At 53.2% G+C, this 25,601-nt stretch overlaps 1 protein-coding gene across 2 annotated transcripts in view; it reads left to right on the forward strand.

Annotated features, from left to right (window-relative positions):
- The window catches only part of WHRN (whirlin), an 88,566-nt gene that overhangs the window by 21,139 nt on the left and 41,826 nt on the right, over window positions 1-25,601 (forward strand). For both annotated transcript variants that reach the window (XM_044265057.1, XM_044265058.1), the window contains exons 2-3: window positions 2,714-2,932; window positions 14,220-14,345. In XM_044265057.1, coding sequence (XP_044120992.1) covers window positions 2,714-2,932; window positions 14,220-14,345 — 345 coding nt within the window. The remainder of the gene's footprint in view (window positions 1-2,713; window positions 2,933-14,219; window positions 14,346-25,601) is intronic.

The raw sequence follows: 25,601 nt of genomic DNA on the forward strand, positions 1-25,601 counted from the left end.
CTCCAGCCAGCAGTGCCCTCACAGAGGAGGGAATCCTGGACAGGCTCAGGAATCCTGAGGGGCCAGGAAGGCACGGGGGCCTCCCAGGTTTCTGCTGAGGCTGCTGCTGCCCTATGACCCCTTTCCCTGTTTCCCCCCCAGAGCTCTGCTTGCTCCTTGGCCTCTCCATCCTGCCCCCCAAACTTCGCCCAGGTTCTACCTTCCCAGCTGTCCTACTGGGGGGAGTCCCAGGGACTTGCTGAAGGAGCACTAAATCTCTCCCTGCTCATCTTCTCGGAAACGCTTTGTAAAAGCAGACTTTTGGAGAGCTGCCATGTTCTCATTATCCCTCCACCGGGGACTGGCATTTATTGATTTATTGATTTATTGTTTTTTATGATGTTAGTCACCATACAGTGTATCATTAGTTTTCGATGCTGTGTTCCATGGTTCATTGTTTGTGTATAACACCCAGTGCTCCGTGCAATCCGTGCCCTCCTTAATACCCATCACTGGGCTGACCCCTCCCCTCCCCCTCCCCTCTAAAACCCTCAGTTTGTTTCTCAGAGTCCACAGTCTCTCATGGCTCGTCTCCCCCTCTGATTTCCCCCCAATGCACTTTTTCTTTCCTTCTCCTAATGTCCTCCATGTTATTCCTGATGCTCCACAAATAAGCAAAACCATATGATAATTGACTTTCTCTGTTTGACTTATTTCATTCAGCATAATTTCCTCCAGTCCCGTCTATGTTGGTGCAAAAGTTGGGTATTCATCCTTTCTGATGGCTGAGTAATATTCCCTTGTATATATGGACAGTATCTTCTTTATCCATTCATCTGTTGGAGGGAACTGACATTTAGCTGTGGACTTGAGGGGCCCTGGCAGTTCCCAGCTTACCCTGCCTCCTCCGGGAGAGGCTCAGTCCAGCCAGGGCTCCCCACTGTGGGTGATAGCTCTTCCCTTGGCCCTTTTTATCTTTCCAGAGTACTGGGGAATCAGAAGAACGTGGCCCAGGGCACATCCAGGCAAGCTTGGGGAGTCAGAGAGCTAGATACTCTTTTTGAGGCATATTCTTGTTGTTTTCTGAGATCAAAAGTAATGTATCATCATTCTGGAACATTTGGAAAATACTGAGAAAAAGGAAGAACAAAATAATAATCACCCATAATCCTGCCGCCCGGAGAGACACTGTTGGCGTCCTCGGCTTCGTTTTGTTTCTCCTGTGTGTTTTTATCTCTGCATCACTGAGGTTATCCCGTAAGATAGGATGGAGATCCTTTGGCCTCCCTGCACAGTACAGCGTATCACAGATCCACGGCATTACATACGCTCATCGTCATTTACAAATGTGATTTTAACAGCAGTGTGAGCTTTGTATGAGCAGGCTCTAGCCCCCCCAGTTGCAGGGTTGGCTCTTAATCCTCCCGCTAAGTGACCGTCCCTTGATAAACAGCATCATTTCAGCTCCAGGTGCCCCACATGAAAGCAGGATGGCCAGTCTCAGCGTGCACGCCGGGTGGACAGCGCGGGCTCTCCTCTCTTCCTGGTGCTTCCATCCCCAGACTGGGAAACATAGAATGAAGCTGGGGTCTACACTCAAAATTAGTTGCTGTGGAAAAGGAACCCCTAACTTCCAGTGCGTCGTAGGTAGGCGATTTGCCTCTATTTCTTCATCTGAAGAATGGACCTCTCTCCCAACAAGATCGGATTCCATGAGGATTTCAGGAGGAGGCAGAGCATGCCGGGTACGGAGCAGAGTGTCTGACGCAGACAGGCTCTTTGTCAGTGTCCGGCTATCATTATCAATTGTTTCATCTCTTGACTCTCTTGTCGGGGTCACTAAGACCACCCCCGGCTTCTGTGAGGGCTCGCACTTTCAGCATATGGTTGTACTTGTGGTTAAGATTGATGACAGCGAGGGACGTCTGGGTGGCTCAGTCAGTTGAGCGTCTGGCATTGGCTCAGGTCATGATCCCAGGGTCCTGGGATGGAGTCCCGCATCAGGCTCCCTACTAAGCAGGAAGTCTGCTTCTCCCTTTCCTTCTCCACCGCCAGCCACCCCCCCACCGCCCGCCCCTTGTGCTCTCACCCTCTGTCTCTTCAGATAAATAAAATCTTAAAAAAAAAAAAAAAAGATTTATGATAACGAAAGGATACACAGCAAAAGGAGCACAGAGAACAGGCTCAGGGGGCAGAGTCTGTAGGAAAGCAGGCACAAGCCTCTGAGTCTCCCTTTGCTGCAGGATGAGTCCAGGATGAGCTGGGAGATGTCCACCAGGGATGCTCATTGGAGAGTCAGTGCCAGGGTTTTTACTGGGGTCTGGTCACATTCCGGACCCCCGCATAGCTTGCACAAAGAGCGTAGGCACGGTGAGCTAGGCTCGGGAACAGGAGGAACACTCAGAATCTAGGTTCCTAGTGGCAGCCAAGCAGGCCTTCCTAAGGATGCTGTCTTGGGCCTGCTGTGTTCACTCTTTCTGCACAGTTACGCGGAGTGATCGTGTTTCTTACATTTGGACCACTTCAGAATGGGGTAGGATGGATGCCCTTGTTTCCGTAGGGCAAAAATTGAGGGCTACAGAAAAAAGAGCCCCTGGGGTTGTGGGGAGGGCTGGTAATTCAGGGGCTGGCCTCCTGCTCCCAGTGTGGGGTCCTGAAAGAAGTTCCATGTACTGGGAGGGGTGTCCCTCGCTGCCCCCTTCCTGCTAACCCTGTGTCCTCTCTCTCTTTCCAGGCTCTGAAGGGCTCGAAGAAGCTGGTGCTGTCTGTGTACTCGGCGGGGCGCATCCCTGGGGGGTATGTCACCAGCCACATCTACACCTGGGTGGACCCGCAGGGCCGCAGCATCTCCCCGCCCTCGGGCCTGCCCCCGAGCCACGGCAGCACCCTGAGGCAGCGTGAGGGGGACTCGAGGAGCGCCCTGAACCTCCTGCAAGGCGGGGATGAGAAGAAGGTGAGCCGCCCGGCCTCAGCCTCAGCATGCCGGCCAGGGGCGGAGGGCTGGTGCGGGAGGCTGGGCCCCCGAGACCCCATTCTCCCTGCCAGACCCAGAACGGGGACTCTTCTTAGAGGTTGGAGAAGGGGCTTGGTTCTTTTGGGGGCTCTGTTCTCCTCTTAAGGCCCTACTGAAGGGTTTGAATTTGTCTTCTCTTTCTGACCCGGCTTCTCATTCTGAGACGGGCTAAGATCCTGCCCCCAAAGAGCCCAAAGACTGTGACTTAAATCAGATGATTTATTTCTCCCTGACACCGAACAGAGGGGACAGCGGGCAGCCCTGCTCCACGTCTTATTGTGGGACCTACCCTCACCCCTGTTGTCATCCCCTGGGCTCCTGCCCCTCTGATGCTTGAAGCTGTGACCCCGCCAGTTCCCCATCCTAGGCCCTGGAGTGGAAAAGGGAGGAGAGAGCGCTCAGAGCCCTGCTTTCAATTCAGCATGATTCAGCTTCTCGGTGGTCGGGACCCAGGGGCGTGGCCACACGCAGCTGCTGAGACCACAGGCTCCAAGGGAACCCTCTGCGGCTGTGTGTCTCAGGTTGTCAACAGCAGGCACTGGTACTGGTCCCCTTGTACCAAGTGAGAACTGACAGGGTGTGGGCAGTTCCAGACCCAAAGTAGAGTGGGGAGCTCGGTGCGCCTCCCAGGGGAAAGGGATTTCCCCCGTGTCAGCTCTCTGGCTCTTTCCAGGGGCAGGTATGTGGCCCCCGAGCACCGTGGGGTGTGGTCACCCGAAGAGGGGGCAGGGGCATGGAAGCCCTCCTCCCCTCATAGCATGACTGTTAAAATTTAAAAAAAAACAAAAAGACGGGAGATGATTCCCCTGAGTTTTAGAGCATCACAGTGGGTGCTGTTTGCCTCGCACCTCGTGGTTGCTAGGAGACCAGGAATGTGAGTCCTGCACACGGCTCTCCAGATGTTTTAGGAACTGGACACCCACAGCCCCGAGGCCAGGTGGCTTGGGGTTCCGGGCCAAGGCCTGCCTTCTGGAGACTCTTGCTCAGCCCTCCTTTCCCGCCCATGAGACCATCCCTCCATTTAATGTGCTTTGGGGCAGGCGAGGAGCTGCGATGGGGGGCCCAGTGGTAGACCCCCACCTCCCGAGCCGCCCGGGGCAGCTTTGTGGTGGCAGCGCTGGGTGGGCAGGGGTGGGCTCGAACCCCCTCCCCGCCAGGTGATCTGTGCTCCATAGCAATCTTGAGCCAGCAAGGCTGCCTGAGGCATGAGGTCATTTTCAAGGCCAGCCTTCCAGGACTGGGCAGGGAACTGGCTTTCTCTTTCCCTTGAGCCCCTTTCCTGTGTCGGGCATGGTGCTGATGGGTGCTGGGCGCTGGGCTTCAGCACCTCAGTGAATCCTCACGGCTACCCAGCCGGCTTAGTGTCATCCCCATTGCAAAGCACAGGAATCCAAGAGAGACTCAGGGCACTGTAGCAATTAAGATCAATTCCACGGGTCACCCTGGTCACCCCGTACTCAGTACTTAGTGAACACCTGCGGCGTGCTTCATGCTGTGATGGGAGGGAGGGATAGAGAAGTGGACAGGAGAGATGGGGCCCTGCTGTGGAGAAGCTTCCAGTGAGTTTGGAGTTCATGGGAAGAGTGAGACCATAATCCAGAAAGGAGCAAGAGTGAGCAAGATCATTAAGGTGGTGAAGAGTGGTGGAAGGAAGTAAAATCTGGAGACAGAGGCGTGGAGAGTGATGGGTGGAGAGGGAGGCTCTACTTCAGATGAGGTGGTCAGGGAGGGCCTCTCTGAGGAGGTGACTTCTGAGCTGAGACTTGGGAAGGAAGAAGGAGCTGCCATGTACTCTGGGGGCTGAAAATCCCAGGCAGTAAGGATAGCATGTGCAAAGGCCCTGAGGTAAGAATCAGTTCATATCTTCAGAGCTTAGCAAGAAGGGCCCTGTTGCTGGAATAGGGGGCAGGGTTGGGAGGGGATCAGGTGCCTTCTAGGAGTCTTAGAATAACTTACGTAGGAACACAGAAGGTAGAGACTTAGGGAATTGTGCTCCAGGGAGGACCAGAGACCTCAGGAGGCAGGAAACACCCTGGACCACACCAGAGTGACCTTCACAGATCTCACAGCCCCAGACAGGCCCCTTCTCTCCCTTCTGTCTTCTTCTTGCCTGGATGCATCCTGGAAACCTCCCCATTTCCTGTTGTGAGGGCTGTGGGGAAATCTCTCTGGAACCTGCCCCTTCTGTTCCCTGGACCCAAAGCTCAGCAGGCCCTGACTCTCTTCTCTCTGGTGTCCTGGAATTGTCTAATACTCCACATCACTGCGACCAGACTCCCAGACTTCCCGTGCCAATCTTCAGTTCTCCTAGCCCAACCCCAGTGGACGCACACCTTCTAGAGACAGAGTGCCCAGGGCAGTCGGTTGTGAAAATTCCACATGTCGCTAAGAGACTTGGGACAAGCACTGGACACTGTCCCCTAAGCTGCTTCTAGCATCGCAGCCGCTCCTGATAACGCCGTTCTCCACGCTGAAGTGCGGAGCCGACCTGTGAGGGCGAAGGAAGGAACAGAAGGGAAGAACAGATGTAACTCTCTGGGATCAGACCCATCTGCTCTCAGGTTACAGTCACGTCCTCAGAGGCGAAGAGGCACAGGGGCAGCAGGGAACTTCGCTCCGAGCTCCTGATCCTGAGTGCTCCTCAGCCTCCACAGCTACAGTGACCTGGAACACGCTTGTTGGGGACTGGATTACACGGGAGGGTAAGACACCAGAGCCAGGCTGCCTGGGTTCAAGTCCTGACTCTGCCGCTTGCCAGCTGTGTGACCTTGGACAAGTTGCATAACTGCTCTGAGCCTCTGTCTCCTGTGCAAGATGGAGACGGTGGTAAGGATTGCTTTCCCCACCACTGTGTTCGTGTCGCAGCAGTACGAATGTCGGGCCTGGATCAGTGCCTGGCACAACATAGGTGCTCAGTCCTTACTACGTGAATGCCTGAATCAAAACAAAACACCTTGCCAACAGCCTGGGGTGTGGTAGCAGCTCACTCAATGCTTGCTGGGTGGGAATCCGAGTCGTGTGTGATCCGACCCTCACACACTGTTCTTTGCAAAGTCAAAGAGGAGGATGCGGCCATCTGTTTCCCCAGTTGGCATTGTTGTGGGTGTGTAAACAGCTGCCACCATGTGCCCAGGGAGGAGAGCCACGTTCCCTGTCTCTGTCACCTCTCCTTCACACACAAGGGAGGTGACGCTCATCCGAGCTCAGCAGGTGTCAGGCCTTCCTCTTCGGGGTTCTCTCCTGGTTAGCTGGGGCTGATGGGCAGAGCCTACCCTGCCCTCTCCCCTGGGAAACACAACGGCTTAGGGGCAGGGAGGTAGAATCCCAGGGCTCTGGGCTTTCTTTTAAATTGTGGCAAAACATATCACATCAAACACATCCCATATCTTGTATCTTCTTCGCCACCGTAAGTGGTACCAAGTTCAGGGGCATGAAGCGTGCGCTCACTGCTGTGTGGCCGCATCTCCAAGACGCTTTTGCTCTCACCGAACTCAGACCCGTTCAGGGACAGTCGCTCCTCATTCCAGCCCCTGCCGGCCACCAGGGCACTGCGTGTCTCGGAATCAGACCCCTCGGGGCACCTCGCGCGAGTAGAGAGATGGTGTCTTGTCTTTTTCTGACTCGTTTATTTCACTTTGCCTTCAGGACCCCCGCGCTCGTCCCGGTTGAAGCGCGTGATGAGATTTCTGCCCGTTTTAAGGCCGATAATGGTCCGCTGTCCGGAGGGACCGCATTTTGTTCACCCGGGTGGTGTCATCCTCTTGGCTCTTGTGCATAAAGCTGCTGTTTGTGGCTGTGCAGTGTTTCTCGGAGTCAGTCCTTGTGGCGAAGCCCCCAGAAAGCATATGGTGACTGTGTTTTTAATGCTTTCAGGAAGCTCTGTCCTGTTTTCCCACAGTGGCTGCACCAGCCAGAGCATGAAGGTTTCGGTTTCCCCAAAGCCTTGTCAACACTTGGTATTTTCTGGGGGCTTTTTTTGGGTCTGTTTGTTTCTGTTTGGTTGGTTGGTTGTAGCCTTGCTCTAAGGGCTGGGAGCTGGGGCAGGTCTTCAGCATAGCAATGGCGGTGCCAGAGGGCACCCAGATGGGAGGGGTGGAGTTCAGGGGCAGGGCCCGATCTCTCTTTCCCAGCCCTCTGTCCTGACATCACCCTGGGCTGCCCCCGCCCGCAGTGTGAGGAGCCCCGAGGAGGCAAGCTAAGGGGTCCCAAGGTCTGATGTGATGCATGCTCCGTAAGGGACCCAGGAGGGTGCTGTGGTGTAGGGAGGAGGGAGCTCCTGCCAGCTAGAGATTTAGGAAGGCTTCCTGGAGGAGGTAGGCCTTTGGAGTTTGGCTACATGGCAGGGGCAGAAATAGTGGTCCAGGCTGAGGGAAAGGTGTGGCAGTGGGAGGGAGGTTAGAAAGAGCTAGATGGATTCTAGTCCCCTGCTCCCCAGACACTGGTGGCGCGTGGGAGTTCTAGTTGGGACACAGAGTGTGGGGCCGGGTGGCAGGCTGGGACTTTGTGTGCCCCAGAGACATTTTCCTGTTGGCAGCAGGGAGTCACTGAGTGTCCTCCGGGCTGGCAGGGGAACAAGGGTGACATTGAACCCAGGTCTGCAAAGACCTTTACGAAAGCAGGAAGAAAGAGGGGTGCTGTGGGCCCCCCTTCAAGGGAAGTCGGCTGGTTGCAGTAAAGAGAAAAACAGAAAAGAGCCCCTGGAGCCCATCATGATGTTTCTGGTTCTAGAAGATGACCCTGGAAGGTGGGAAATAGATCTTGGGGGGGGAGGTTCCCGCACTCTGCCGGCGTCCTGCCCGTGTGGGTGTCAGAGTCACGGGGGCAGGGGGTGAGCTCATTCTTTCAGGTGGCTTGAAGCGGAGGGTGGTTTGAACGTGCTTGCAGGGCTGGGATGTGGGGGGGCGGGGAGGGAGGAAGGGCAAGGTGGGTTGCGGGTTGTCTTCGGGGCGGAGGGGAGGAGCGGAATGTTTCTAGGTCCTGCTCCGAGGCCGGCGCCTCCCCACCGACCTGCCCCTGATTCTGAGCTGATGCAGGCGGATTCAGACACCTGTTCCCGGGTTCTTAGTTCAAAGAGACAGTTGCTCTGGTGGGGCACGTGTAGCACACCCCACGGACATGGAGAAGGGCTTTCAGAAGAGGCTCTTCTGCTTCTGCTGTTGCCACAGGCCGCACGTACGTTGTCACCCTCTTTCTCCAGGGAGACGTGATGAACTGGGCGGCGCACGCAGCAGCCAGAGCGAGAGAACCCAGACGCCCAGCGGCTCGGTCTGCTCTGACCTTTCCAGATTTCAGTGCGGTTTCACGGCGTCGTTTGACTCTGAGCCAGATCTGTAGAGCATTTGCAGATCGTAGCCGTAGAGCCCTTTCCCGGGTGAGAAAATGGAGGTGCGGAAGGGCTGAATGAATTGCTCCAGGCCACACAGCCTCTGAGTGGTGGGGCCCCCGTTGTCCTCGGATCCCAAGTCCTGTCCTCCTTACCTTCTGGGCGGGACTGAGAGGGAAGTGCCGTCTCCCCCGCACCCACCCCACCCCCACCTCCTCGGGTGTCCTCCGGCCCTGGCTCTGCAGGCCTGGCCTGCGCACAGCCTCAGGAGAGGCCCCCCTCTGGCCCGGCTGCTCCACCGTGCCAGGAGTCTTGGTCAGCGCCTGGGAGTCGTTCAGGCAAGCAGTGGGGCAGGAACAGCCGATGGCAAGGCCCAGGTGTCACCCACCTGGGTCATTAGTCCCCGGGGCAAATGGGCTAGTCCTGTGCCATCACAGTGTCTTCAGCCCTCAGCCCCCATTCCAGGCTGTGACCAGCCCCCGCCGCAGCAGTGGCCGCTCCCCCAGACTCACTTCACCAGCCACTGGGACAAGAGACGCCCTGCCCCTTGGCTTGGGCTGAGGCCCAACCTGGTACAGACGGAGCAGGGACTTTGGGCCTGGGTTTGAAACCTGGTTCCTGAACTTCCTGACCGGGTGACCTCAGACAAGTCACCTGCTCTCAGGTTAGTCTAGTAAGTTTCCCTGTCGTTAGTACGGGGGTAGACCTGGTGGCCACGTGGGACTGTTTGAGGGCTTCGTACTCAAGTATGGAAGTGTGGAGCACGGTGCCTGGGTGCCTAGGGCATAGTCGTTCCTTCCAGTGACGGCCGTCCTGTTTCAAGTGTCAGCTCGGAGCTATGTCCCTTTCCTATCTTTTTACCCTGAAACGTTTACTGAGTACCTACAGCGGGCCAAAACTGTTCTGAGTATTGGGAGTATAGCGGCAACTAGCCAAGGATGACCGCCTTGAAACGCTTACATTCGTGTGTGTGCGTGTGTGTATGTTAAAATAAGTGATATATAGTATATAGAAAAGGGCATAGGGGCAGTATATGGGTGGGCTAATTCTAGGCAGGGGCAGGGAGGGCCTCGTGGAGAAGGTGACATAGGATCTGGGGTCCATGAAGGAGTCATCCTGCCTATATCCACCCTGCCCGGGGCTGAATGTCCAGGCTATTGGAAGCCTTAAGGAGTGTGGAGCTAAGAGTCCCCAAGTATAGTTTTTTGGTAAGTCTGCCCTTCCTCTTGTTGGCTTTTGTCTTTGGCTTTTTGCTTGCCAGCTGCAGAATGGCAGCTGTGGCTCCTGCCATCACAGCTGTGTCCAAAGCAGAGTGGAAGCAGGGTGGGCAGGCAGAAGGCCCTTCTCACCCTATGCCTATGCCTCTTTTTTCTCGGAGGGCAGAATCACTCCCAGCATCCACCAGCAGATGTCCTCCATCATGTCCATTGGCCAGAACTGGCCCAGACTACCCACGTCCCAGGCAGAAAGGAACAGGCTTGGCCCAGACTGACTGCATCTCCGGGTTGTTGCTCTATTGCTTCCTCAATAGGGTCATGGTTCTAGGGCAAAGCAGGAAGGGGAGGGGGAGTGAGTAGTGCCTGTCCCAGATACGTTGTTTGACTCTCAACTTATCTGACGGAGCAAACTAAAAATCAGAGAAGTGGGTCCTTCCCCCTGGTTTCCCAGCAGTAAAGGGCAGACTCAGGATTTGAACTTGGGGCTGTGGGAGACAACGAAGCGTGCTCGTTAAATGCCTAGGCTGGCCAGCTGCTGTGTGGCCACATCATTTCAGCCCTCCTGCCTCAGTGTCCTCATTGGGATAATGGACATAACAATAGAAACCACAGAGGAAGAGAGAGGATTAAATGGGGCAATGTATCCAGTGCCTGGAATTCAGGAAATACTCAGTATGTTAGTGACTAATTAATTTAACGAGTTATTCGTATTATCGGTGGGAGTGGCGTTCTCGTGCTGCCGGCTCAGTGTCCTTTCCTGTAGGTGAATTTTTTTCTGCCAAATGCTGGTTGAATTCCAGCAAGTGATTGAGGCAGATTACCCTGTGGTTGATAGGACTGTTATTACAGCTCCGCGATACAGGCTGTTTTATTCCCACCTAACGGATTTATGGGGAGGTGGCGGGGAGGCGGGGAGGTTTGTTTCCATCCTCAGGGCTCAGAGGGGCCTGCTGCAGACAGCCGCTGCCATCTGGCTGTCAGGGGGCTCCTTTTGGCTCTCTCCTCCCAGAATCTTCTGGGCTTGGAGCTGGGGATCCCAGGTTGGGGAGGAGAGTGACGGACTCCAGGCCACCGCATGAGCTGGACTCCAGGTGTGTGTGCCCTAGGCCCTGAAGGCAGAGCATGGGGGAAGGGGTGCATTCTGCCGGCAGGGCAGGGGGTCGGGAGGGAGCTGCACACTCTGTCCTCAGCCGGTCTCCCTGACCTGCCCCAGATCTGGACACCACCCACCCCGCTCCTACCCGGCCGCTGTCTCAAGGTGCACACGCTTTCCTGAAGGACCTGGCCGGCAGTCTTCCTAAACTCCAAATGAATCTGAGCAGTTCTCTCTTTCGCCTAAAGCCCAGTCTTCTAGGCCTGGCTTTTGACCCCCCCACTGACTAATCTTGTCCCTTCCCCGGGCTCCCCACCTTGCTTTAGCCAAACAGAACCCTGTGGGACTCCTGGGGGCCGTGCTGTGTCTGGGTTCTGAGCTTTTGCCACCTTCCTGCACCCAAAATACTTGTCTTCCCTCCCCCTTTCCCTGGCTAACCCCCTAGGCCTTCATGGCTAGGCTCGGAGGTCCTATTTCTGGGATACTCTGCCTGAGGTCAGGCTCCCTAGAATGGACTCTGAGACCAAGATTTCCCTGAGGAGGTTCCTGGGGGACTGTCTGTGGTGGACAGAATGATGACCCGAGACACCCATCCCTCTTCCCTGGAGCCTGGGAAGATGTCCCCTTCCTCGGCCAAAGCCACTTCACAGATGTGTTACCTTAAGGCTCTCTAGATGGGGAAAGTCTCCTGTATTCTCTGGGTGGGCTCATTGCAACCCCAGGGTCCCCAGAAGGAGGCAGGAGGGTCTGAGTCAGAAAAAGGGGGTGCACTGCCCGGAGCAGAGTGAGGTGGGAAGGCATTGCCCCCACTGGCTTTGAGGATGGGGGAAGAGGTCATGAGCCGAAGAAGGCAGGTGGTCTCTGGAAGCTAAGTCAGGCAAGGAAACCGTCCCCCCAGAGCCTCTAGAAGGAATGCAGTCTTGTCTACTCACTGTAGACTTCTGACCTCCAGGCTTGTAAGATAATAAATCTGTGCTGTTTGAAGCCCCTAAATGTGTGGTCGTTCATCACCGCAGAGGGCAGTGCCCTGGGTTCGATGCTGGTACAGGGCACCGGCGCCACGGGACTGGGCAGCAGGTGCAGTGGCTGTGACGCCCGCCGTGGGGGCGCAGGGGATGCGCTGGCCCTCAGGGTCGTCCCGAAGGAGGCAGGGGTGGGGCTTTCACCTCCCCTCTTCTCCTAGTCCCTGGATGGGAGCTACCGGGGGTGGGGGGGGAGGTGAGCCACCAGCAGCCACCAGTCCCCGCCCTGGGGACAGGGACCATGTCACATGCTCCTGTGATCCAGTGCCCAGCATGAGGCCCAGACTTGGGGGGCTGGGTGAGCAAGTGGAGCAAACCAGCCACAGCCTAAGTGCACGGCCCGTCCCAACCTCTGAGGCAGCAGCGTTGGGGAGGACGCCTCGGCCTTCCTTCCAGGGCACCCCATCTGTGCACGCGAGCCCCATGGCTGGCCAGCCGGGGCCACCGGGAAGATAAGAACAACAGCCAGTGTTTTCTGAGTGTTTGCACCGCGCTGGGCCCCAGGTGTGGGGACCCACTCATCCCCAACATGCCAGTAAAGTGGATGTGACTGGTTTCCACGTCTTTACAGATGAGAAGGCGGAGGCATCTGCACAGGGTAACACACCCAGCAAGCGTTGCTGCCGGGACGAACCCCCGGTGGTTTGGCTCCAGAGCCAGCACCTCTAGCTAGCACGCTGTCAGCCCCCTGGGGCCCAGACCTGCGTGTGATCATGATCACAGGCAGGGCAGGCCTCGAACCCACGCCAGCTCGCAGCTCTCCCAGCCGCAGCGAGGCACTGGGCTGGGCGGGGCCGTCACTAGGGCTGCAATGTCAAGCCCGTCCTCATAGCCTGCTGTTTCCAGAACATCCGTCACTCTGACGCTGCTGGGTGACCATTCCCAGGTGCCCCCTGAGAGCAACAGGGGGCTCACAGATGCTGTCCTTTCTAATATGGTCTTCCTTCGGGGGAGCAAACCAGGAGCCGACTCTGGCCTGAAGGGGGTGGGGCCACCCCAGAGCCTGCGGTCCTAGAACCAAACACCCCAGAGGCGTTCCGTCTGTTGGGCCCTCTCCAGACGTCCGCCAGCCTGCAGGAGTCAGCTGTGGCTCGGTGGCCTTGTCTGGTTTTGTCACATGCAAAGTGGAACCAACAGTGGCTGACGTTTGCCAAGCATTCACTGTGGCCCAGAAACTAGCCTGCATCTGTCTCTTAATGTGACCCTTTCCGAAGAAGCCCTGTAAGGCTATTTTCATCTTCTTTTCGTGGGTGAAGAGTTCGAGGCACCGAGAGATTAAGGATATGCCTGAGATCACACAGCAGCTCCCCGCATCGGGCAGTTTGGACCTGAGTCTGTCTCCTTCACCATCTCCACCCAGGGTGGTTGAAGAATTAAGTGGGATTAATATATGCAAAAGACTGTGTTCTCTTTGGATCCCTTCCTTGTCCCAGTCTTAACCTGTTGAGGGATATTTTCTATCCTTTTGGGGTGAGTTCCAGGCCTTCTGGTGCAATTCCTCCTTTTCCCTGATTCTCTTTCATACTCAAGACATACGTATGTTCCTGAGGGCTCCTTCATGGATTATGAGGCCTTCCGGAATCAGCCCCCAGCCTCCCCTGCTTGTCCCCCTAGCTCCTCCTCAGCGCTCCCCGCCTAGGCCATAATGACTCACCCCACAATTCTACCCTGAGCAAAGCACGCTCCCCTACTGCCACATGCTGACCTTGGAAAGCCCTTCTCACCCCTGCTGGCCCCTGCCGGGTTGACTCCTGCTCACTCTTCAGTCTCATCAGGGCTGTCACCTTCTCCGGGAAGCCCCCCCCCCACCACCCTCGCCCCCGGTCAGGACCTTGCACCTTCTCTGCATTGTTGTGACCTCTGAGCTGCCCCATTGCGCTCTGATCACACTGTCCCATAAAGGTCTGCTTCCTGGTCTCTGTGCCCTTCTGCTGAGACTCTTGGGAGCAGGACTGGTCCTGGTCATCTCTTGGTCCCCTGGCCCAGCAGTGGGTCTGCACTCGGCAAGTGCTCCCTGTGTTTCTAGAAAGAAGGGCAGCTGAGGCCATACTGCCATGGGTCACTGGAATGGGTGGCAGAGCCGGAGACTCCTGGGGGGTGGGCAGGGGACCCCTGGCTGGTGGGAGATCCCCAGGGAGGCGGAGTGGACTTTGATCCTAAGGAGGATGGAAGGTGTAGGAACCTGGGCCCAGAGCAGGCTCTCCCTGGCTGAAGGATGTGGTGAAGGGTAACTGGGGGGGGGAGGGGGGAGGTTTGTGGTCCCCACGGTGTGGAGCACAGGTAAACACCTGAAATGTCACATCACTCTAGAGAACTCTAGGGGTCACCTCCTTCATCGCCCTTCTTTTCCAGCACTTACAGCTGTGGCCCCGGGAGGGAGAGGGATGTCCCCAAGGCCACTCAGGAAGTTGGAAGCAGAGCTGGGGCAGCTGATCTGAAATGTTCCAGGTCTGAATCGTTGTGTCCTTTGGGATAGGCCAAGGACTCCAGAGTCTGCTATGCCGCGCCCCCCCCCCACGACATTCATGTCCCCCTCAGGCCCTCGAATAGCGATCTCCTGTCCCTACTGCAGGTGAACCTGGTCCTGGGAGATGGCCGGTCCCTGGGCCTCACAATCCGCGGGGGAGCCGAGTACGGCCTAGGCATTTACGTCACTGGCGTGGATCCGGGCTCAGAAGCCGAAAGCAGCGGACTCAAGGTGAGCGGCCCGACTCCCGCGGGCTGGGAACGGGCGCCAGGGCTGTACACGCAGGGCTGGGAGAGAAGGAGCTGTGCTTGGAGCTCTTTGCAGCTGATTTCGGTCAGACCTGCAGCAGGGCGGTCACACCTCCCTCCCTTGAGGCCTGGTCGCAGCTGGGAGCCCCCCTGGCTGCATGCCTCCAAGTCGTAAGAGGAAGCAGTAGGAGCCGTGCCCCCACCTCCCAAGCCCATCTCCCGGCAGTCCTCAGAGCAGGGCAGCCTCCCACGTGGTGCTGGGCGGCGGGCCAGCTGAGCTCTTCTTGACCGCTGTTTTGCAAACACCGCCAGTGGCTGCAGTGGCCCTGACCTCAGGTTCTTTGTGGAGCATGGAGAGGAGTGGAGAAAGCAGGAGCTGGGTTGAGCTCACACCCGGCAGCTCCCGGGTGCCAGTCCGTCAGGGCAACCAGCAATTATTGAAATAGTATTGTTAGCTCGAGCTTTAGAGAAGGCTGACTGCGTCCAGGTCCTGGTCATTGACTTCACATGTAGCTCATTGAACCCTCAGGCTGCCCTTGGGGGGAGGTGGCTCTGACCCACATTTTCCAGTTGTTCAGGTGGACACGTAGAGAAGGTGAAACTGACTTGCCCAGGTTACAGTGCTGATGGTTGCGGACCGGACGGAGCCCAGGCGTCTGTTCTGCAGCTGGTGGCCTTAGCCGCTATGTTGCACCACCCCACCAGAACTTGCTCAGGGCTTTGGGGGGCAGTGACAGTGAGCGAGGCGGGGACAAGGACCTGGAGCTCAGGAGACAGATCACCTAAAGTGGCAGTGTGTGTTTGGGGTAAACCTGATGTCAGAGAAGCCAAGGCAGCAGCAATAGGAGCAGGGGACCCAGGTGGCATCCATGCCTGCCTTGCATAATGAGATAGGTTGGGGTTGGAGGGGCTTGGGAGGAAGGGGTGACCCCCAGGGAGCCAGAGGGTTTGACCGTGGGTAACCAGACAGCCTGGGAATTAAACATGAAATGAGATCGTGTCTTCTCAATCTCGCTTCTTTTAGGATAGATGATGCAGTTGGAAGAGCTCTGGGCTTGGAGACTGGGAGATTGGATTCGAATCCTAGTTTTGCTGTTTTTTCTTTAATAGCTGGGTGACCCTGGGGAGCCCCTCCAGCTGTCCGAGCGTCCCTTCCCTCTCCCAGCTGAGCATCATAAATAACGCCTCTTTCTCAGGATTGTTGAAAAGATGAGAGGAGGAACGAGCTGACAATGACATTAATAATGAAGGTTAAGTTTATTGAGCGTCACTGTTACAGACTGAATGCTTGTGTCCCCCACATTCATCTGTGCAATCCCTGACATGATGGGGTTGGGGGGGAGCCTTTGGGAGGTGCTTAGGTCAAGGAGGTGGAGCCTTGTGAATGGGATTTGTGTCCTTATTAAAGGGTCCCGACCCCCAGAGCTCCCGCGCCCGCTGCAAGTGAGGACGCAAGAAGTAGGCAGTCTGCACCCGACCTTGCCAGTCCCTGACCCCAGACTTCCAGCCTCCAGAACTGCGAGGAATGAATGTCTTGTATATAAGCCACCCAGTCTGCCATGTTTTGCCGTAGCAGCCCCAATAGCCTGAGACAGGCTAATGTTTCTCCCCATCTTTGTGCCATTAAATCACATCCCCACAACACGTCTGGGAGAGCAGCTTCTCGGGTTAGCCCATTTTACAGGTGCAGCAGCTGAGGCTCAGACCGTCACACAGCGAGTGGGAGGCAAAGCGGGGACTCCCATGCGGGGGATCAGGATTCTGGCTAGCTGGGCTAGCAGTAGAGGCCCCATGGGTTGGGTCTGGTTGATTCTGAAATGCCTCTGGGCCCCCAGAATGCAGGCCGTGTTCTCAGAGAAAGATGCCTTCCAAGAGGAAGCAATCTCCCAGTAGCCTATGTGCACATTTTGTTTTTTAAGAAGTTCATTATTTTGGTATAATTTTAGATTTACTGAGAAGTCACAAAGGGATTTCCCATTTATCCTTCATCCAGCTTCCCCTGACATCAACATGTTATGTAATAACCTCAGTATGTCTGTCAAGGTCAAGAAACTGACGTTGGTACGATGCTATTCCACAAACCACATGCTTTCTTCCAGATCACCAGTTTTTTCACTAATGTCATCTGCTTCAGCCAACCACATTGCATTTGTCCTGTGTGCAGTTTTCATTCCATTTATTTCTTAACACTTCCCCCATTTCAAAAAAGATAAGAGGCAGCTTCGTCACTGAATAAAGTTTTGTTTTTTTTTTAAATGAATGAGTGAGGCGATTGGGGAGAAGAAATATGGGGGTTGAGAGAAAGAGATGAAGCTGGGGTGAAGGTCTTTCCCGAGCATTCACTACAAGGTGGCATGCAGATTTGGCCCTGGGCTTCCTGGCAGCCAGTGCAACGAGGGAAGCAGATCAGAGATGTCTGTGAAGTGAAAACAGACCACCTGTGCTTGAGAAGAGTGGTTATTCCTGAGCCTGGGAGCACTTTTCCTGTGACCTCTCATAGAGAGAATGCCATGTGATGATGGGAGCTATGTCCTTCATGACAGGAACTGTATGAGCACGTTCTCTACTCTGTTGGGGACAGATGGATTCTGATCGAATCCATGTTAAAAGAAAGAGGGAGGGAACGTGAGAGAGGATATGTTAGGGTCTGGGCAGACAGCCGTGGGCACGTTCTCCGTCTCTGTCTCTCTCGTCCCTGACAGATGGCAGCTTTTATTATCACGTTGTCCACTTACTGAGGAGTCACTCTGCCAGACCTGTGCAAAATGCTTCACAGTGTTAAGTGATTTTTAGGACAAGGTGAGAGAAAGGAATGTTCTCGTCCCCATTTTACAGGTGGCAGATTCGGGAGTGGTGTTAAGCAACTTGCCCAAGGTCACCCAACTAAGACATGCTTGGTCTGCACCCGCCCTGCACACTTAAGTCCCTGTTCTTTTTGTTGTTGTTGCCTTTTCTTTGGAATTTTATTTTGTTTTATTTAAATTCAGTTAATTATCATATAGTGCATTATTAGGTTCAGAGGGAGAGTTCAGTGATTTATCAGTTGTACATAACACCTGGGGCTCATTCTATCCCATGCCCTCCTTAATGCCCATCACCCAGTGACCCCATCCCCCCCCCATGTCCTTAACCACTAGGCTTCACTGCCTTGCCTCTTGGTGATAACAGTTGTCACTGTCTCCAGTTCAGAGCTGAAGAGATGGAGGCTCATGGAATTGCAAGTCAAACTCTTTCTAATGTCAGATCTGGGATTTGAACCCAGGCCTGACACACCCTGGGTTTGCCTTGTATAGGGGAGGGCAAGAGCCCTAGGACCTGCCGGTGATCAGCTGGGTGAGGGTGGCCATGTCCTTCCCCTCACTGGGCCTTGGTCTCCCTGCTTGGACAGCAAGCAGCTGAATAGTTGGGCTGGATGAGTTTGGAGGCTTTCTCCCAGATTTGCACGTTTTCCCAGCCCGAGAGCCAGAGGGTGCCCAGGTGCCAGGAACATACTCCGTTTCCCTTCACCTGTGGTCCCCATAGCCACAGAGAGACGGCAAAACAGGTAGCCTGTTGGCAGGTGTTTTATGACGGAGGGAAGGAGGGAGGGAGGAAGGAGGAAGAAAGAGAGGGAAGGAGGAAGGAAGAGAGGGAGGGAGGGAGGAAGAAAGAGAGGGAGGGAGGGAGGGGGAGAGGGAGGGAGGACAGGAGGAAGAGGACATTACATAAAGGCAGTGAGTGTCCATGGCTGCCTCTCCTTCCCTTCCTTTCTTTTAATCAGCAAGTATACATACCCAGGACTCCTGCGTGCCAGACACAGTGCTCGCCTCACAGAGCTGAGCAAGACAGACAGAGTCTCTGACCTCCAGGAGCTTGCTTTCTAGTGGGAAGACAGGGCAGGTCAGAGGTGGAATGACTCCGTTGTTTAATTATAATCAGGATAAATAACAAGAGGGCAAAGCCCATGGAACTGTGTGGGTGTATAACAGGGGAGACTAGCTCCGATCTCGGATATCCTGGAAGGCTTCCTGGTGGAAGTAACATTTCAGTTGAAATTTAATTGGAGACAGGAAAATTAATGACATGAAGGAGGAAATGGGGATTCCAGGCAGAAAGAACAGTAAACGCTTAAGTAAGCGGAGTGAGATGTTCCCAGATGCCCAGGAAGGCCTGTGTGGCTGATGCAGAGAGCCAGGTGGGGGGAAGGTGCCAGAGGATGCTGACAAAGTGAACGGCGCCCGATTGCACAGGGTGTGTCATTTCACCTAAGACCTAGCAGCCGGGAAAAGATGAGGCTCGGGAGTTAGTAATAAGGAAGGATGCCCAAGGTCTGTGATTAAGTGGGGAGCACAGGTTGCAACGCCGCGGACCTCACAGGATCGCACTCAGACTGCAGAGGCGTGTGCAAATATTTACAGAGAACGTAGAGCAGCTGTCACACCGACCTGTCCCAACGTGTCAGCGTGTTTCCCGAAGGCAGTGGGATGACCGATGACTTTCACCGTTCTTCACATCCCTGCGCGGGGTCTGAATGGAGCGAATATTACTTTTATAAGCAAGAAAGCAGCAACGGGAGAGCCATGCCCGTTTGGAAACAAAGCAGTGGAAGAATATTCCACGGAAGTTTTCTGGTCCCTTCAGCTTGCTACCCAGTGGCAGGCAGTCGGAAGCTTTATTTGCTCATAAAATGCCTGCCCCCAGAAGAGGCTTTTCCTTCTTCGGTCCCCGCCGCAGTAAAGCACTTTGCATTCCCCCCGCCACGGTCTCCCTTTCCCCCTCCGAGTTCCCGCAAATGTGCTAACACCTGCCCACACTCGCTGGGGCACCCAGGATTGATTAATTCCTTTTGTTGCCAACGTGCTGTCAGTGGAATCAGGCATATTGAAACAGAATAAAGGGGCTTGGCTTGGTGGGTGGCGTAGCCAAGAACAGGCTTTATTTGTCAATAGGACTTCTTGCTGCTGTGCAGAGCTTTCCTGGGATGGAAACGCTGCCTTCTGCCTGGCTTCCAGCTGCTCACTTCGCTTCTGAGTCCAGGGGAGGGCCAGTCAAGTGCTAGGGGGAAAGCAGCTCTCAGGAGGGGGTCAGGCACTTCCTGGCACTTACCCCCGGTGGCGGTGGCGGGGGTGGAGTGTGCTGCTGTCCCACCCTCCCAGTAGGGGCTAACCCCGCCTTCAGCATTGACCTTTAGAACTTCATGTTTCTTTGCACCTGCCTCCCCTGCCCCAGCTTCTAGCCCCCCACCGCAGAACAGACCATAAAACCTTATTTGTTCCTTTGAGGACAGCCAGATCGACTGGCATTTAAAAATAATAATAATGATGGCAGTTCCTACTTATTCATTGGTTGTTATGAATCAGGCACTGTGCTCAACCCTGTGGGATACGTGCCTACATAATCCTCCCAATAGCCCCATGGTGGGCATCAACAGGCAGTTTTGTAGATGAGCACTTGAGGCCCAGAGAGGTGCAGTAGCTTGCCCGGGATCACACAGGGATCTGGGGCCCTGGTCCCTCGGGCCCTCCTCCAAAGGCCACATGCTTTGCTGTCACCTCGCTAGTCCCCTAACTTGACTGGATAACTAAAGAACACAGAGGCAGGAAATGAAGGACGTGTGTCCTTCTCAGGAGCCACCAACCTTCTCAAGCCCAGTGCATTTGCCCGGATCCTGCCCTTTCACACGGCCTTCGCCCCTGAGCTCAGGCCAGGGTCAGAGGCCCATTTAGTTGCCGCTGGTGGGAGCAGGCTGCCATCCTGGCTGGGGGTCTTCTGAGCAGACCCACTTCTGAGTAGACGCTCCCAAGAGCGTCCCACATTCTGGGTCATCACCCTGCTGCTTGCAGCTGGGAGACAGACTATGTCTGGTGCAGTGTCGGTGTCCCAGTGGCTGGGGACAGCCTGCTGCTTTGCAGATCTGCCCTCTCTGCTGGGCCTCGCTGGAGCCCACGCGGTGTGGCAGGTTTGTTGGTGAAGCCGGAAGGGCTGGGGCTGACCCCTCCTTGGATGGGCTTTGCCAGTGTCCGTTCCCCCCAACTCTTCCTCTCTAGACTGGGCTCAGGCAGCGCCCCTCTGATGAGCACCCACCAACAGCAGGTGACCTACCCGTGTCACCCCTGCACTGTTGCCACAACTCGGGGTGGGGTGGGGTGGTTCTTTAAACACTTCATCTCCCTGCCCATGACAGAGCCTGGCACACAGCAGGTGCTCAGGAAATATTTCTTCAGTGAACGAGTGAGTCTGGCCAATGCCATTTGCATTCCTGACCTGACTACCCAGAGCCTGCTTTTTTTTTTTTTTTTAAGGACCACATCCCACTAAGAAGTGTTGGTGATCCTCACGAACTGAGCAGTAAGACCCTTTCCCTGAGAGGCGCTTGCCTTTGTGTTGAAGGGAGCTGAGTGGCCACCGTGGCTCACAGTAAGGTCTGCTCATCACAGGGGCCATGTGGGCCTTGGGTGCCACCCCCAGCTCTCCCTGATAGAGGGTGGGTGGCAAAAGTCCATCTGTGTGGACAGATCCCAGCCCCCTAAGCTCCCATTTTATACATGGGGGTGCTGAGAGCCAGCAGGAGGGGAAGGGACGGGCTGAGGGTCATGGAGAGGGGGGGCAGGACCCCCGCACAGAGCCCCTACCTACATCATCAGGCAGTTTGACTTTGTGTCCCCATGCTTCCCCGAAACAGTTCTGCTGAGAGAGAAGCAGCAGCTTGGCAAACTCTCCAAGGCTGCTTCCTGCTTATTCTTGGTGGGGGGAGGGGCGTGGCTACCACATATTACCTGTGTAGTGAGGCTCCTGTAAGGGGATTCTTATTTGTGATTGTGGCTGATTTTTATGGCATTCCAACGAGACAGCAGAAACTCAGTGATCGTATTTATATAATTCCTGACAGAAAAATTTTAGGTAATTAGCAAATATTACAAATCCTTCTCAGTCTATAAATTCTACAACTTACATGAATAGACCCATTTCTTGAAAGAGATGAACTATGAATGCTCAAGAAGTAAAAATAGAAAAACCTGGAGTTCTGCGTATGTGTCAGAGAAGTTGAATTTGTATTCAAAAACCATCCAAAGAAGAAAACTCAGGTCCGGATGCTTTTACTAATGAACCTTTTTGAACAGTTAAGGAAAAAAATACTCTGCTGTCTCTTCCTGGAAATCAAAGATGAGACGATGTGGGGCGCCTGCGTGGCTCAGTCCGGTTGGGTGTCCAGCTCTTGGTTTCAGCTCAGGTCATGGTCTCAGGGTGGTGAGATCGAGCCCCAGATGGGGTTCTGTGCCCGGCAGGGAGTCTGCTTGAGATTCTCTCTCGCCCTCTGCCTCTCCCTCACCCTACACTTTCTCTCTCTCTCTCTCTCTCAAATAAATAAATAAATCTTAAAAAAAAAAAAAAAGACCGTGCTTCCCAGTCCATTTTATGAGGCCACTGTCGTGTGATCCCATGACCAAATACATACATTGCAAGAAAACTACTGACCGCTGCCCTCCAGGATATGTTGAAAGCAAAAATACTCAGCAAAACATTAGCAAATCAAGTCTTTGAATCTGTAAAAGGGATATATACCATGACCATGTGGGGATTCCTTTATCCAAGGAATGCAAGGCTGGATTGACATGTGAAAATCAGTGTTATTAGCAGACTAAAGGAAAAAAAAGATGAATGGAAAAAGCACTTAATAAAATTCAGTGTCCAGTTATGATAAGAACACTAGGAATCAAAGAGAACTTCCTTGACTCAATGACGGGCATCCAACAAACCTCCAGCTAAACATCCTTAATGGTGAGAATCATTCAGAATCAGCCTGTGAACATCTACAACAAAGCTATCTTCTAAGAAAGAAAAAAGCTTTCTACTAAGTGTTTCTTCTAAGATTGAAATGAGGCAAAAATGTCTTCTCTCGCCACTCCTGTTCAGTATCAGTGCAGTAAGTCAGTAAGAAGAAATAAAAGGCACACGGATATGAAAAGAAGAAATGAGACCCTATTGACAAAGACCGATTGTCTACGTGGAAATTTCCAAAGAAGCTTCTAGACCCACTAAATGAATTTAGCAAGATAGAATGATAACAAAGTCAGCCTACAGAAATCAGTTGTATTTCTATAAGCTGGCAATGAGTTACTGGAATTCAGAATTCACGCATACAATTTTGAGTAGCACCCAAAAATCCTCAAGCATAAATAACAAAATGTGTCGTATTTACATGCTGACAAGTACAAAACAGAAGAGACGTAAATAAACGGAGAGAGGCACTGTGTTCATGGACAGGAAGGCTCAGTGTGATTGAGATGTCAGATCTTTCTCATTTGATCTGGATTCAAGGCAATCCCCGTTTCCAAGTCTAGTAGGTTTTTTGGTAGATATTTACAATATGATTCTAAACATTTAAATGGACAGGCAGAAAAACTAGGAGAGTCAAAACAATTTTCAAATGGAAGAGCACTGTTGGAGGATTCTCTTTCTGACTTCGGGACTTAGGGTAAGGTTGCATTAAGCAAGATAGTGTGGGCAGTATTAGTGGGGAGGGACATGCACAGCAATCAGTGGACCAGAGGAGTGAGTCCAGAAATAAACCTCCACAAATATACTTAGCTGATTTTTGGCAGAAGCGCAAGGGTAATTCAATGGAGAAAGGATGGTCCTTTGAACAAACAGTGCTGGAACAGTTGGATGTCTGTGGGCAAACAGGTGAACCTTACCCAAACCTCAGCCCCTTCCACAAAAATTCACTCAAAACGGAAAAGATAAAGCCAGACTGCCTATTCTGGGAACGTGCAGGAGAAATCTGTGTGACCTCGGGTAAGAGTTTTTAGATACAACCTCAGAAGCAAGATCCATAAAAGAAAAATTTGACAAATGGGATTTTGTCAAAATTAAAAACGTCTCTGCGGGAGACACTTTCAAGAGAAAGGAAAGATAAGCCACAAAGTTGGAGAAGAAAAATGGGCTCTGATCATGTTTTTGACAAAGGACTTGTCTCAAGAATTTGTGAAGGACTCTCGGAACGGGCAGCAGATCTGGGAGTGGGTTTTGTACAAACTGCAATGGTGGACACGTGGCTCCGTGCCCTCGTGGAGACCCACAGAACCCGACGCCGAAGGGTGGACTTTACTGTATGTAAATTTTTAAAGATTAGCTGTGGGGGCGTAGACGGAGTGCAGACTGAGCCAAAGGAAGACAAAGAACCTAACTGTGTTACTGGTGATTCACACTACCATGCTGAGGGAGAACGGAGAGGAAAGGCACTCATTGAAGTAATTTTGGAAAACATTGTTTTGACTGATGCTGTAAGGCAAAAGACAAGGACAACTATACACAAACACTGTATTCCAGTTGGCAGTTTGGGTTTGGTTTTTTGTTTTGTTTTGTTTTGGTTTTTTCCTCAAAAGCATATGGGGGCGGCTCAATGGCTCAGTTGGTTACACGTCATGATCCTCAGGGTCATGAGATCGAGCCCCGCGTCAGGCTCAGCACTGGATGTGGAGCCTGCTTGAGTTTCTCTCTCTCTCTCTCTCTCCCTCTCTGACCCTCCCCACCAAAAAAGAAAAAAAAAAAAAAAGCACATAGATTAGGAATTCTGAAACTACTTCATTTGCACACTAAGGTTGAAAAACTAAGTAGCTGTTGGGTTTTTTTTTAAGATTTTATTTATTTATTTATTTGACACAGAGAGAGATCACAAGTAGTCAGAGAGGTGGGCAGAGAGAGAGGGAGAAGCAGGCTCCCTTGAGCAGAGAGCCCGATGTGGGGCTCGATCCCAGGACCCTGAGACCATGACCTGAGCCCAAGGCAGAGGCTTAACCCACTGAGCCACCCAGGCATCTCTCCTATATTTTAGATAATGAGAGCCAAGTTTTCACTTTTAGAAAAACATTACAAGTAAGGAAAGGAAAGTAGGAAATAAACCTTGTGTGACTCAAAGGTATCAATATGGACACATTTATCAAAAAGAGAGACAAAATGTAGATGTGTACACATGCAGCTACAGAAATAGAGCTCTGTGTGTATACAGGTGATTTAGAACATGTATGTATAGTTCTTTGCTCTATTCATGCAGAAGGGCTAGAAGCAGGGACACCCCAATAAAAAAGGTACACTTAAGTATCCAGATCTTACTGTCTAAATAATTTTTTCTTTTTTAAAGATTTTATTTATTTATTTGACAGAGAGAGAGAGAGAGAGATCACAAATAGGCAGAGAGGCAGAGAGAGAGAGAGAGAGGGAAGCAGGCTCCCCACTGAGCAGAGAGCCTGATGCGGGGCTCGAGCCCAGGACCCTGGGATCATGACCTGAGCCAAAGGCAGAGGCTTAACCCACTGAGCCACCCAGGCGCCCCTAAATACTATTTTCTAAATAAAAGTTGCTGAGGTCAGAGGATGGTGCCTGGGTGGCTCAGTGTGGTAAGTGTCTGCCTTCAGCTCAGATCATGATCCCAAAGTTCTAGGATTGAGCCCTGTGCCAGGCTCCCTGCTCAGGGGGAGCCTGCTTCTCCCCTGCCTTCCCTCACCCCTGCTTGTGCACATGCATGTGAGCGTTCTCTCTCTTGCTCTAATAAATAAAACCCTAAAAAAAAAAAAAAAAAAAAAATGGAGCCAGGGATCTCTGTAGAAATGGTGATTCCAGGTCTTGGGCTGGGAAGGTACAAGAGGAGCCCAGGGGAGTCCTGTAGTAGGTCCCACAAAGTAAGACTGTGGGGCAAGATGGGCCACAGAACCCACCAGTGGATCAGAAGAGCTTCTGGTGGCCAGAGAATGGCGGAAACAGCCGTGAGTCCGTACTAATGTAATTACATAAAGAATGAAATAAATAGATGAGAAAGAAGCAACCACTGTTCCCTAAGGAAAAATTCCCATTAATAAACACAGAAGGAATATGGGAGGAGGAAATCGCCATTAAAATGTTCCATTATAGTGACAATTACGGCAGGCAAGATGCACCCGTGGGTGTGAAACAGCGGGCAGGGGTTTAGGCAGAAACAGGATTATTTTCCTTGCACAGTGTGGAAATGTCTCCACCAAAATATTTCCTAATTGTAAAAGGAAAAATAATAAGTTCACAGTAGAGACTCCTGGCAGATACCAACTTGGCTACGTGTGTAATACGGATTTTTAAAAAATCCTTACTTTTTCTTTTGCTACATGTAGAGATCGTTGTAGAAAAGTCAGTCACAGCCCGACTCAGGTCCTCCCTTCGTCCAGCCCTGGAACGTGACGACCAACAGCCACTGGCTTGTCTTTCCAGACCTTCTCTCTGTGTGGCCTGT

Source organism: Neovison vison, chromosome 9 (genome assembly GCF_020171115.1).
Source record: "Neovison vison isolate M4711 chromosome 9, ASM_NN_V1, whole genome shotgun sequence".
NCBI lineage: Eukaryota > Metazoa > Chordata > Mammalia > Carnivora > Mustelidae > Neogale > Neogale vison.